Genomic DNA, 14475 nt, shown 5'->3' on the forward strand with positions numbered 1-14475 from the left:
AGAACACACACAAACACAAACACACTTAACATCACAGATTAAAGAGTCTAATTCATCCCATAGACGTTTGAGCTTTGTGAAGTACCCTGCTATATCACTTGTTCCTTGTACTAAACTGGATAGTTCTTTGCGTAGGTGATACAACTTAGCTCCATTTGACCTTCCAAATCTGTGCTCAAGACTGGTCCAAAGCTCTTTAGCAGATTTGGAATATATGACACTATCTCCAATGTCTTTGGATAGTGAGTTTAGTAACCAGGAACTCACCATGTCATTGCATCTTGTCCATGGTTGATACTCATTGGAAGTGATAGCAGGAGCAGGGCATGTTCCATTAATGAACCCCAACTTGTTCTTTGCTGAAAGAGCAATCAGAACTGATCTCCTCCAGCCTTGAAAGCCTCTTCCATCAAATACTGCATTCACAAGACTCATACCTGGTGCATCTGATGAGTGGAGAAAGCATGGGTTATTTGGATCAAAATTGACTGCATTAGCAGAGGAAGACTGAGCAACAATGGTGTCTGTTGTTCCAGTCATGGTGAAGGGTTATGACGCAGAAAAGTGAGGAGAAAGAAGCTGATTTTTCCCAGAAAGAGCTACTGCTCTGATACCATGAAAGACTGTAAAAGAAATCGAGACAATTTTGTGGAAATTTTCTGTGTATTCATTCTGTACAGAGACAATCTATATATAAGATTATTCTATGAAAGAATAAAAGAATCAAAATAACCACCTATACATGTGTCTAAATCCTATTTGCTAGCTAATAACAAAATATAACTGAAGAATATTCTTTTGCTATGTACATATCCCATGTGACAGATTTTGAAGTTTGGGATCTAGTGTTGTGTAGTTATAGAATAAGCTATGGTGTTCTTCATCTAAATGGTTATTATTTAATCTATCATGTTTTTGCACATCCGTTGAGATGAGGACACGTGGAGAGATCAAAAGAGGGAAGTCCAAATGTGTTATTGACCTAGAAGTATCCGAAATGTTATCTTTTGTCTGAAAACCTAGAAGTTTCCTTTCTTTTTCTTCTTTATGAGAGAGACCAGAACCAACTACCATAGCTGCCATTAGCGATGTTATCTCAACATTTAGAGAGGTTCTCGACGACGAATTAGGCGCACTTCTTTGTAGTAGAAAAAAAAAAGATAAAACTTTTGTTCTAGAACGCCTTCAATTAAAATGCTCTATACTATCAAGATACCTAACCAAACAAATATTTCTGGAGTACAACAAAGCAGTGTGGGATACATCATAGGTTCCTTGCTGTCATTTTTGTTTCCAAAACAAAGACTTCTCATTACTGCATCAACGAACAACAAAGTTCAAATGTACTCTTTGCATCCTGGATAATCTAAGTTGGGAAAAACTTCTCCCAGGAGATGTCCTTCAACAAAGAAATAGAAAATTTAGCTAAACTATACGCTGCTTTGTTTAACTTCCTTGGAATATAAAGAAACTCGACGTGATCTAACATGCTTGATAGCTTCCAAATGGTTTCACACAACACTTCTATCTCCCATGAAGTAGCCACCTGTTTTTGGATCATATCAACAACATTCTTAGCATCAGATATAATCTTCACACTTTTCCATCCAAGAGTAATAGCACATTCAAGTGCCTTTCTTATGGCAATCGCTTTAGCAGTCATGATTTTTCCAACATATTGAATTGAGGATCCATGGGCATGAAGCAGTTTTCCAAGGCTATTCAAAGCCGCGACACCAATACTCGCATGTTGATCATCACACCGTAATCTTGCGTTTGTAAATAATAAAACATCATCATGAAAATTTGTTGGTTTAGGCAGAAACTCATTTCCAGTTGAATGTCGTACAGCGAGGCAACTAGTAAATAGATCTTTATATTCTTCATACTCAAAAAGAGCTTTAGAAACAATCTCAGTTGGCTCTAACATTTCCTGATTAAAGCACCAAGCATTCCTACCTTTCCAAATTTGCCACATAAGATTAACACTCAAATCTAATAATTCAGTAGATTCAGGAAAGTGCTTAGCATTTAAGAACAAGTTGTACCACCACATAGAAAAGTCAGTTATGTTATCAATATCAGGCCAATTAATAGGACTTTGTTTCCATACAAACTGAGATCGGGGACATCTAAATAGCATATGTTCTATATCTTCACTTTCAAGACCACAAATCTTACACGTTTTATCCAGGTTCTGTAATCTTTTAGCTAAGGTATAATTAACGGGCAAAGAGTTAATCACACACTTCCTTAGAAAATGTTTAAGTTTATTTTTAATTTCTAAGTTTCACAAAGAATCCCAGAAGCTTTTAGAAAAAGAATGACAACTCGTCTGGGCTTCCGAGTTCCTAATAGTCTTACCGGCCAAACTCTTTGCTAAATAGTAACCTGACTTAACTTCATAGTTTTCAGATTTTGAGTGATGCCACAGTAATTTATCATTAAGACCTATGATGGATATTGGTATAGACAAAATTGCATCTACATCTTCAGGTTCAAAGGTCGTACTTATCTTATGAAGTTTCCAGGTATGCGTATCTTCGTCAATTAAGTCGGCAACCTTAAAATCTAAATTGTTTTGCATTTGAATATTTTTTGGAGTAAAACCATTCTTTCTTGGAATCCAAGGATCAATCCAAACATTTATATTTTTCCCATCAGAGATCCTCCACCTTAGTCCAGTAACTAAGAGATCTCTTCCCCAGAAAATACTTCTCCAGATCCATGATCCTGTAAATGATGTGGAAGCATCAAGGAAAGTTGAGTGTGAAAAGTATTTGCTTTTAAGAACTCTTGTTAACAACGAATCCGGGTACGACAATATACGCCAAGCTTGTTTAGCTAACAAAGCCCTATTGAAAGCCTTTAAATCCCTAAATCCTAAGCCCCCTCTTGATTTAGAATCACATAATTTTTCTCATTTCTCAATATGCATCTTCCTTTTATCCTCAGTTTGTACCCACCAAAAGTTAGAAAAAAGAGATGTAATCTCCTTGCACAGACCATCAGGGAGTTGGAAGCAAGACAAGGCATAGGTAGGGATTGCTGCAAGTACAAATTTAAGCATTACTTCTTTCCCTGCTCTACTTAAAAATTTACCCTTCCATCCTTTTATTTTTGTCTTGACTCTATCCTTAATAAACTTTAACATCTTTTTCTTTGAGCGTCCCACAATAACTGGTAATCCTAAATATATACTCATCTCATTTCTTTGTTGTTGTCCAAGTAAGGAAAATATCTCGATTTTCTCCTTCTCCGTTGCATTTCTACTAAAACAAATAGCTGATTTATCTAAATTAACCATTTGGCCAGAACTTTGCTTATACTTTCTTAGAATCTCAACTACATGAACTGCATTGTGAGCGTTAGCTGAACGGTTCCTTGCTGTCATTGACATTTGTAATTTGTTGTTGCAGTAGACATGTTTGTTTAACTTTTACTACTTTATGAGATGCATGTCTATCTATATGAGATATTAAACATTGGGTCATTTGGCATTATTCTGATCAACTATGAAGTGGTACTTCCAACACTGAGTTAAACATTTGTTTGTGTACGACACTGCTTAGTATATCTGATTTATTAGATATTAATTCATGACTTCATAAATTTTGAATATCCCCAACTTTGAAGTGGACTGGTACTCCCAATACTTTAATGAGTTAAATGTTCCTTTGTGTGTGACACTTCTTAGTGCTTTTGAATTATTAAAGTGACAGATAGTAGAAGGCACAAAATGCACTTTAGTAACGAAGGCACAATTAACACGAAGATAAAAATTACTAGTATATATGTAGTTTAAAATAAAGTCAAACAACAATGGAAAAATATTTTAAAAAATATAATTAGGTAAAATATTTAGTTGTTGTTTAGTGTGAGTACATGGGCGACGTTCATGCATGTACTATATATATATATATATATATTTTATTCATGACTTTTGTCATTCCAAATTCCTAAGTGTGCTTGAAGGGCCTAGAGATTGAGCAGGAGCACGGGCAAAACTCAAATTCGTCATTTTGAAACACCCTATGTATGTCACCACTTGGCAGGTATTTTTCTAATGGCTTTACTTGTCTATTAATCGAGTTTAGATATTTTTAACTTTTAAAAAAAGGCAAAAGGGAAAGACTTGCGATCTGTGGTGATCTACCATCTCATCAGATGAATTTAAGTCAATCACTTTGCTAGATTATATTGAGCACACCATAAAAATTGTTTACTAACCCCAAGAAAACCACACTAAATACAAACTAATATGGTAGCAGTTACTAGTAATAAATAATATTGCTTCCACTGATAAGGAAGAGGGCGTAACCTTTAACTGGATAGTAGAACCAACTGGGTTTTATTTTAGTTAGCTCGAAATCTCAAAGGTGTAGAAATGACAAAAGGCAGACAAGGAGTCAAAATATTAATGCATAGTTCTTGATCCTTTAAGCATTTCAGGAAACTTAACTACTCTCAAAAAGTAAATAATAGTCTCAACCATTTCTGTTGAGCTGTTAAAAACTTCTCCAGACATGATGAAACAAAAAGATATATTAAATGAAAAGATTCACCAAATGGTTATTACAATATTTTGGTACAGTATAGCGAAGGGTTGAAATGTATTAACTACAGTTGTTGCAAAGGTAACAAATGCTTAGCAGCCCTTGCATTAAGCATTTAGCCTCAAGAAAGGACCATCTGAGAACTGTAAAAATGGGTCAGATATGAAAGATCGGATCTTGTACAGATAAGAATTAGAAGTACATAAAGCTTCGGGTCCTTTTCTCAGGGGCGGATGTAGCCTTATACCAACCGGTTCAATTGAACCCATAACTTTCGACATTGAGATCACTAAAATCGCAACAAATTGTAGATATGAACTCATAACTTTAAGGATATAATGCGTTCAATACTAAGAACCTTAAACGTTGAACCCATAGAATTTACATCCCGGATCCGCCTCTGCTTTTTCTGATCTATTCAGCATGCAAGTGCATCTGTAGAATCCCCCAGTTTCTACTAGGAGGACCATATCTGCAGAAGATGGAAGTCATTTCCCAAAGATATATAAACTTCCGCTTGCAAATAGCTTTAAGGAATCAACTTGTTGGAAGCAAATGAAACTTAATCCACAAGGCGCTCCCAGAAGTCGATATTGCCAGGTCACATGAGTTTGTAAGCTTCTGCGCTTAAAAGGACCGTATGTTGCCGATCAAAATTCAGGACAAGGTCAATTACCAGCAGTCACTACAGAAACATTCCCCACCAACAAAGTATTGAAACCAGTTGTGACTTTTGACAACAATATCACCCAGAAAAAGCCCTTGAGGCAATTTATATTGCAACATTACCTTCGCAAGGTGCATATGAGAACCGTGCTATATTTTTAGAACAAAGAATTAAATTGGCAAGTTCTCAGTATGAAGTGAAAACTGCTAAATTTTCCCGTTCCTTGAGTGGCAATACCTTTTATATTGTCTACATAACCATCCATCTTGAACCTACATAGAGCATCCTTTAGCATCAGTTGTTTCCCATTGAAAACTAGTGCTAGCGAATGCGTCCATTGACCTCTATGGAACTGAGCCCAGGAACTTTCTTTACACTCTTCGCCTCCATAAGGTTTCTGATGTGCCTAGCATCTTTCCACCGACCCATCTTAGCGTAGACATTGGAGAGGAGAACATAAGCTGCACTATTTGTGGAATCTAGCTCTATTATTTTGCTGAGTGCAACTTCACATGTTTCAATATCTCCACATATCCTGGCTCCACTGAGAAGAGCTCCCCAAATAAGCACATCCGGCTCCATAGGCAATGTATTCACAAGATTCCATGCTTCATTAATCAAACCAGCTCTTCCATAAAGGTCAATCATACAACCATAATGCTGAACCGAAGGAGAAATACCAAACTCTTTAGTCATCCTCTCAAACATTTCCTTCCCTTGGCTCACCAATCCTCCATGTACACAAGCAGAAAGTACACCTAAGAACGTGATTTCATCGGGCCTTACTCCATTGTCAACCATATTTGAGAACAAACGGAGGCAATCTTCCCAGTGACCATGCATCGCGAGGCCTGAGATCATCGCACTCCAAGCCATTAAGTCTTTCTTTGGACCCAAATTTTCGAAAACTAATCTTGCCCTGACGATACTCCCACATTTAGCATACATTTCAATCAAAGAAGTTCCAAGTACAACATTAATATCCATCCCAAGTTTGTATACGTAAGCATGAGCCCATTTCCCATGTTCAAGTGAACCCAACTGCTCACATGCTGCAAGCAAAATAGACATGGTGTACTCGTTAGGCGTAACTTTATTTTCCTCTTGCATCTGACTAAACAACACCAATGCTTCTTCACACTGACCCCACCTCACGTAACCATCCAACATACTACTCCAAGATATGACATTTCTACTTGGCATTCCATCAAACAAGTCGCGCGCAATGCTTAGCAAACCAGCTTTGACATTCCCATTGATTATGGAATTCCACGACGGTAAATCCGGTCGAGGCATTTCATCAAACACTCTTCGGGCAGAAGCCACATTGCCGCAAGTGGTATACATACTAATTAGCGAAGTTTGGACAAATGGGTCGAATGAGAAACCAAAACGAATAGCCTGTGAATGAATTGATCGCCCCAATTGGAGATGTGAAGGAGAATGGACGGACTGGAGGAGAAAAGGGAAGGTGTAAAAATCAAGTTGGACGCCATAGAAGCGCATTCGGAGGAAGATGGAGAGTGGGGTATGGGCGGGGCTGGTAGGTGGATGAGTTCGTTGGACATGAGCTCTGATCAGAGTATTCCAAACGAAAGAGTCAACAGTTGGATGTGAAAGATTGAGAGAAGGGTGCATTAAAGATATGAGCTTTCTGGTCAACAACTTCATTTGGATTTTGGTACATTCCGTGGCGGGAAGGACAGTTAAAAAGACTTCGATGCTCAACAATAATTATTAGAGCTATTCATAGCAATATGTAATGTTAACCCGGAAACAGAGTATTATTACGGAGCGTATTATTCAGTTGCAATTGATCAAATTGCATTCATAGTGTCAAAATAGTACTATCAATGTATATAACTTAAGTATTATTTCGAGAGTTTTAATTTTATGTACGTAAAAGATATTTACATTATCTAGTCAATTTTAAGGTTACTACAAGGTCTAATTGGTAACTCCATAAAAATAGTAATAAAATATAAAAATATTGGCATTTAGACACTAGAAATTTGGAAGCTTTTGGAAATATTCTTCAAAAGAATTCCTCTAACGATTTGTCTAAAAAGTCACAAATTGCTTTATCCCAAAAGCCCTCAGGTTTGTTTCTTATGTTTTTCTGAAATGATGTGATTTGATCACAGAAAGCATTTTTGTTTTCTTCACCTAACGGATGAAAATCATATTTCCTTTCAGTGTGAATAATAAAACTTCCTCTACCATTAAACTATTGTCACTTTACTCCGTTTCGTGTTTCTAACCAGTGAGCTTTAAGATTAGTCATCAACGACTTTGTTTTGCTCACTTTAGAACATACGTATGGCCCTAAAAATTAAAAAGAAATCACCAACATTCACTCTCACCAGATCAACGACTTCTGCTTAAGCTAGTTCCACTAGGAATCCTACTTGGTGTCACGACCCAAATTTTCAACCTTCGCGAGTCGTGATAGCACATACTAGTAAAAGTTAGGCAAGCCAACCGTTTGAACAATTTACCGTTTTCCCATTTATAATCCTTTAACAATTATGAACCAACAGTTTATAAACAGCGGAATTTAAACAAGCGGAAGAAACAAATAAAATCATTTAAATATTTCCAATACAATTTCTTAAACAAAGACTACCCAGAACTGGTGTCACAACTTCACAGGCGGTCTAGGAATACTACAAACAAGGTCCGAAAAATAAATACAACACTGTTTCTGAAATACGTAAATGAAACAGGATGAAAGGATAGAGGGAGACGCCAGGGCCTGCGGACGCCTGCAGGACTACCTTGGATCTCCGAATGGACTGAAGACAGCAACCCAAAGCTACGGTCTGTATGCTCCAGTACCGGGATCTGCACACAGTGCAGAGTGTAGTATCAGCACAACCGACCCCATGTGTTGGTAAGTGCCTAACCTAACCTCGGCGAAGTAGTGACGAGGCTAGGACCAGACTACCAAATAAACTTGTGCAGTTAAATCATATACAGCAGAAAATAAAAGCAAAATTAACAATTAAAGATATGGGAGGGGGAACATGCCGCGGGGAAACATCAAATGATAACAGAAGGACAACAAGTAAATATAAGGAACACCATAACTCAATTATCAACAAGAATCAGAAACCAAACAAGTGCACGACATCACCCTTCGTGCTTTTACTCTCGTCCTCACCATAAGAATCAATATAATCTGCACGGCATCACCCTTCGTGCTTTTACTCTCGTCCTCACCATAAAAATCAATATAATCGGCACGAAATTGTACATCGTGCGGCACGGCATCACCCTTCGTGCTTTTACACTCTTCCTCACAAAATCATACACGACATCACCCTTCGTACTTTAGCACTCTCTCACCAAAATAATACACGATATCACCCTTCGTGTTTTAACACTCTTTCTCACCCAAAAAACAATCACAAGCAATAAGGGCAAAGAAATAAATAAAATCACAATAAAATTCCGGCAAGGGAACAATAGTTCAACAATCAAATCCCGGCAAGGGAACAATATCAAAAACATTAACATCCCGGCAAGGGAGATAGCATTAAAAGCAACAACATCCCGGCAAGGGAGACAATATAATAATTCTCTTCTCTTTTCACATTTTCTTCACAATTCACTTCACAACTTGAGTCAATGGTTTATAAGGTTCAATTGCCAATTATACTTCCACAATTCATTATACAACTTGAGCCAACGCTCTTCCATATTCAAATACCACTATTACTTCCACAAGTTTTGCTCAACAATAGAAATCATCACATAAGGCATGAACAATACAAACTGAGTCACATTAATCATAGTATAAGACTCACGGGCATGCTTGACACCAACGTATAGATACCCGTCACCATGCCTATACGTCGTGCTCAACAAATAACACATAGCAAATAAGACACAACTCTTAATCCCTCAAGCTAAGATTAGACCAAATACTTACCTCGATGCCACGAACACAATTCAAGTCTCAACTATTACTTTACCTCTTGATTCAATCACCAATTCGCTCATATCTAGCCACAAGTTACTTAACTATATCAATAAATGCTAAATGAGTCAATTCCAATGCATGAAAATAGGTTTTCTAAAGTTTTTCCCAAAAAGTCAAAAATCGCTCTCGGGCCCACATGGTCAAAACCCAAGGTTCGAACCAAAACTCGATTATCCATTCCCCAACGAACCCAAATATATAATTTGTTTTGAAATCGGACCTCAAATCGAGGTCCAAATCCCCAAAATTTGAAAAATCTAGGTTCTACCCAAAACACCCAATTTTCCCCCATGAAAACCTTTGATTTGAGTTGAAATCATAAGAAAAAATGTTAAAGATTGAAGAAAATGAGTTAGAAATGACTTACAATCGATTTAGAAGAGTACTTGTCTTTGAAAAATCGCCCAAAGGTGTTTTGATTTTGAAAATGTTTGAAAAATGAAAGATTTTCGGCTAAGTTATGAATTTGCAGGTCGCAGATGTCACATTTGCGAACCCTTCACAAGACTGCTATCATCGCATTTGCGAACTCGCTTTTGCGATGGGATTGTCGCATTTGCAACTCTGAAGGATTCCAGGCCACTTCGCAAATGCGATGGGCCCTTCGCATTTGCGGTATCGCTTTTGCGATGACTACGTCGCATTTGCGACCCCAAGGCATACCAGGTCTTCTTCGCATTTGCGGGCTCGCATTTGCGAGCTTGCGAAGCCTGCAGACCTGCAACATACCAGCTAAAAACCTGCAACTTTCTAAGTCCAAATTTCACTCCTTGGCGTATCTAAAACTCACTCGAGCCCTCGAGGTTCCAAACCAAACATGCACACTAACCCAAAAACATCATACGGACTTGCTCTTGTAATCAAATCACCAAAATAACATCAACAACTATGAATTTAGCATCAAAATCAAAGAAAATCTCAAGAACTTTCAAAGTTTCAAATTTTACAACTAAGGTTCCGAATCACGTCATATGACCTCCGTTTCTTACCAAATTTTACAGGCTCGACCTAAATCATATATAAGACCTGTACCGGGCTCCGGAACCAAAATACGGGCCCGATACCATCAAATTCCAAACATTTTTCATTTCCAAAAACTCATATATATTCCAAAAAACAATTTTCTTTAAAAATTCATTTCTCGGGCTTGGGACCTCAAAATTCGATTCCGGGCATACGCCCAAGTCCATATTTTCCAACGGACCCTCTGGGACCGTCAAATCACAGGCCCGGGTCCGTTTACCCAAAACGTTGACCGAAGTCAACTTAAATTCATTTTAAAGGCAAAACTTATCACTTTTCATAGATTTTCACATAATGGCTTTCCAGCTACACGCCCGGACTGCACACGCAAATCAAGGTGAGACAAAAAGAGGTTTTTAAGGTTTCGAAACACAGAATTTATTTCTAAAACAAGTGATGACCTTTTGGATCATCACACTTGGTCACTTCTGTCGTCTTGAGACAAAAACTTAAGAGGAAGCCATTCATTAGTTGTGTGATTAAATTAAAAAAAAAAAAAAAACAGCAACAAGTAAGATCAACAAATTACATGCGATCATCAAGAGGAAAAAGGCAATAAGACTTGATCACCAAATATAAACAAAGCAAAGTATCAAACTAATGTTTTCTTTTTGCTAATAAGGATACCGAAAAATCAAAACTGCGACAATCTAGAAATATGCAGATAAGACTGCTAAGTAACTCGAACAGATGACATAAATGGTTCCAAGTAAGAAGGCTGCCTAAAGAAGATAAAGTGATATTGAATGGCCATGTTTAATCTTCTTCATCTGCCTCAGTCTCAGCAATGTTGAAGTATCGTAATTCGTAAACATTCTTGTCCTTGTTGGCAGCAATCACCCTAAGCCAATCCCTAACATTATTCTTCTTCAAGTACTTTTTGACAAGGTACTTGAGATACCTGAAAAATAGAAGTAAAACAGAATAAGCAAAGCTGTTATCTCTAGTCCTAGAGTGCCTGAAATTCACTACTTTTGACAAGTAGTTCTTTTTGTTTTTAACGTAGCAGTAGTTAACATCGTGATAACTTCCTTCATTGATCGGGTCACATAAAATATTTTGCCCCAAGGTAAATCGATTGCCACATATTGGCCTCTCTTTTTAGACTATCACTTTCTTTGATTAGTAGTCTTCAGGCAATCTCTTGAACCTAAGATAAGTGATATGATAAGTGGTTGATTTCACTATTTACTAACCAATAAGCTTGAAAACATAACAAATAAGGAACAGGTTATGTTTGCAAAACATCATTATGATTCTACAAGCACTGCATGAAAAAGTGATGAACTCCATGAGGACCCAACAAAAAGTACTTGAAAATATGCTAACACTCCCTGAAGGATGTTTCAATTGGCAAGAGTCTCTATAGACTACAATGATTATTAATATCAATTACCTATCTCTTTCAAGTTCAAAAAAAATTAATACATACTAATTCTTCAAACCCTTTTCACAGGTAAATATGACATAACCCGAGTGTATTTTTCTGTATATGATCACGTATTGAGTAGAGAATGAAATCAACTAAATTGCACTTGCAAACTAATGGACAAGCAAAAGGCTACGCTGCAGTCTAATTGGCCTCACCAACAACTGCCTACTTAAGAATACAGTACATTTCACTGAGAACTGCTAAATAATCTACCTAAAGCAGTAAAGCTCATTGACACATAATCTTAGGAAGAGCTACGATGATTATTAAAACATAATAGCATTATGTACATACTCTGTTCGAGTTACAAATAATTAAGATATATTATGCCACCACCTCCATTCTTTTGTTTTTCTTTGTTTCTCAATGTAAATAGGATAATGCATTAGATAAACAAACAGAAAAATGACTTAACCATCATCTTCAATGTAAAGACTCCAGAATAGAAGGGTGAACTTTTTCAGACTTGTAGTCCAGGGAACTCTAACTAAAATAAACAGCACAAGGAACTCTTTTAAAACTACTAGCAACTGACTCCAAAGCGCAATTTATGAATGACTGCACTATTCTAAATAAGAATTATGTGAAGTATATACGAGCCAGAATAAAGAGGAGGCTATGATAAGTTACTGTCAATCTGTCTGTGAAATAATCAAACTACGATGAAAGCCAACCCCAACTCCTAATCAAACTACGATCCAAATGCAGTTGATTGAACGTAGAGCTCATTGACGATCCGTCAACATAACTTGAGGAAGAGCAACAAGGATTATTGGAATACCCTGTTCAAGTTACAAAAGAATATACGAGCCAGAATAAAGAGGAGGCTATGATAAGTTACTGTCAATCTGTCAGTGACATAATCAAACTACGATGAAAGCCAACCCCAACTCCTAATCAAACTACGATCCAAATGCAGTTGATTGAACGTAGAGCTCATTGACGATCAGTCAACATAACTTGAGGAAGAGCAACAAGGATTATTGCAATACCCTGTTCAAGTTACAAATGATTACACCGCTGTTTTCATGCTTTTGTTTCTCATAATTTCTCAATGTAAATAGGATAATGCATTGGATAAACAAACAGTAGAACAGCACAAAATGTAAGCCTTTTGAGACTTGTTGACCTGGCAACTCTAACAAAAAATAAACAGCAAAAAGAACTTCTTTCTAAATCCATTAGCAACTGATTCAAAGCTCAACATATGAATGACTGCATTATTCCCAATTAAAAATGAGGCAGAAAAAGGAATTAGAGGAAAGGGGGGCCATGATATAGAAGTAGTACCTCTTGGAAAAGGCGGAGTTAGAAGTGACGGTGATCTTGTTCTTGTCACGGGTAACGGTAACGGAATCCCCAAGAGCACCAGCTTTGCCACCAACCTTAATTCTCTCCTGAAGGAACTTGCCAAGAGAAGCAATCTCCATAATCTTATCATCCACTGGCTTCGAACAGTCAATTACGAATGTTGCCCCCTTCTTCTTCCCGCCTTTCGCTGCTGCTGCTCGGCTCATATTTACACTCTGTCTCCTTCTCTTCCGCTGTCGTCAAAATAGTGAAACGAACAATCATTAGATCTCAACTAAAAAAGACTACAGTTTTTACGTATTGGGTCTACTGACGGAGAAAGAAGCAGGAGAAACAGAGAATAAATTCGAGCATACGTACAGGACTAAACTCGACGACCTACTGCGAGTGTGTACCCGTGGAACAGTGGAAGTGTGGCGAGGTTTTTTTAATTAGGGTTTTCCCTCCTTCCTCTGTGGACCGTCGCCCCAAAGCAAAACCCCTTTTACCGGTTAAATATGATACCCTTTATAATACCACTGTAAATTAATCCAATAAAATATCCAAGTCAGTTAATCATTTTTATTATGTTATCAATTAAATTGTAATATTATTATACGATTAGTTATAGTTATTTCATAAATAATTTAATTTTATAAATATCAGTGCAAAAAAACTTAATATGTGTGTATAAGAGCGAGTCAATTATACTAGCGTCACGACCCAAAATCCAAACCGTCGTGATGACACCTAACCCGACCCGCTAGGTAAGTCAATTAACTATAAAACACAATATAATAATACTGATGTGAGTCAAAGATGAGATAATTGAATTTTATACAACTCCCCAAGGACTGGTAGTACAAATCATGAGTGTCTAAGATTTAGATTTCTTTACAAAAGCTGAATTGAAATATTTACAACATCTGTTTGAAATGTAAATTAACAAAATTCGAATCTAATGCTACCAAGGACTAGTGATAGCCATAACTGGAATGCGGGTACATCTTCCGATCCAGCTCCCTCCGTACGCAACAACATCAACATCCAACATTTACACACAAGGTGCAGAAGTTTAGTATGAGTACAACCGACCACATGTACTCAATAAGTAACAAACCTAACCTTAGGTTGAAAGTAGTGACGAGCTGGGACAAGGGCCAGAGTCCAACTCCAATAACCAGCAACAGTTCATAATAATATAATAAAGATTTTACAAGAACTAACTCAGCTAGTTCGCGGTTACGATAATAGGCATGCTTTTCAAGTATACAGTAGATCCCAAATCTTTCACCGAAAACCTAAAAAATCTATGAGTAAGTTTGAAAACCGTGATTTTTCTCAAAAAGCCTTTCAACAATAAATAAGTGTTTCATTTTCATATAGCATGAGGGAAATACATCTCTATGCCTATATGTCAATATACAGGTGAAATCATAAATGTCACCAAAAATCGGGTAGCAGAAAGAAATGCATCTCTATGCATGTATTTCAAGTACACATGTCAAATGCAATGTATCTC

General features: G+C 37.1%; 3 protein-coding genes across 3 annotated transcripts; all 3 read right to left on the reverse strand.

The window, feature by feature from the left end:
- Positions 1-1366: 1366 nt before the first annotated feature.
- Positions 1367-3400, reverse strand: LOC107788714 (uncharacterized). The gene is made up of 3 exons (XM_016610414.1): positions 3007-3400; positions 2365-2733; positions 1367-2211 (listed from the first exon to the last, which is right to left on the reverse strand). The coding sequence occupies exons 1-3, from the start codon at positions 3398-3400 to the stop codon at positions 1367-1369; spliced, it is 1608 nt and encodes a 535-aa protein (XP_016465900.1).
- A 1130-nt stretch (positions 3401-4530) lies between these two features.
- LOC107788715 (pentatricopeptide repeat-containing protein At3g62890-like) lies at positions 4531-7070 on the reverse strand. The gene has a single exon (XM_016610415.2). The coding sequence runs from the start codon at positions 6892-6894 to the stop codon at positions 5545-5547; it is 1350 nt and encodes a 449-aa protein (XP_016465901.2). The 5' UTR covers positions 6895-7070; the 3' UTR covers positions 4531-5544.
- Positions 7071-10769: 3699 nt separating this feature from the next.
- On the reverse strand, positions 10770-13474 carry LOC107788720 (large ribosomal subunit protein eL22y-like). Its single transcript, XM_016610421.2, has 3 exons — positions 13335-13474; positions 12954-13207; positions 10770-11132 (listed from the first exon to the last, which is right to left on the reverse strand). The coding sequence occupies exons 2-3, from the start codon at positions 13178-13180 to the stop codon at positions 10988-10990; spliced, it is 372 nt and encodes a 123-aa protein (XP_016465907.1). The 5' UTR covers positions 13181-13207; positions 13335-13474; the 3' UTR covers positions 10770-10987.
- Between the last annotated feature and the right edge of the window lie 1001 nt (positions 13475-14475).

The sequence above is a fragment of the Nicotiana tabacum genome, chromosome 22 (assembly GCF_000715075.1).
Source record: "Nicotiana tabacum cultivar K326 chromosome 22, ASM71507v2, whole genome shotgun sequence".
Taxonomy (NCBI): Eukaryota; Viridiplantae; Streptophyta; class Magnoliopsida; order Solanales; family Solanaceae; genus Nicotiana; species Nicotiana tabacum.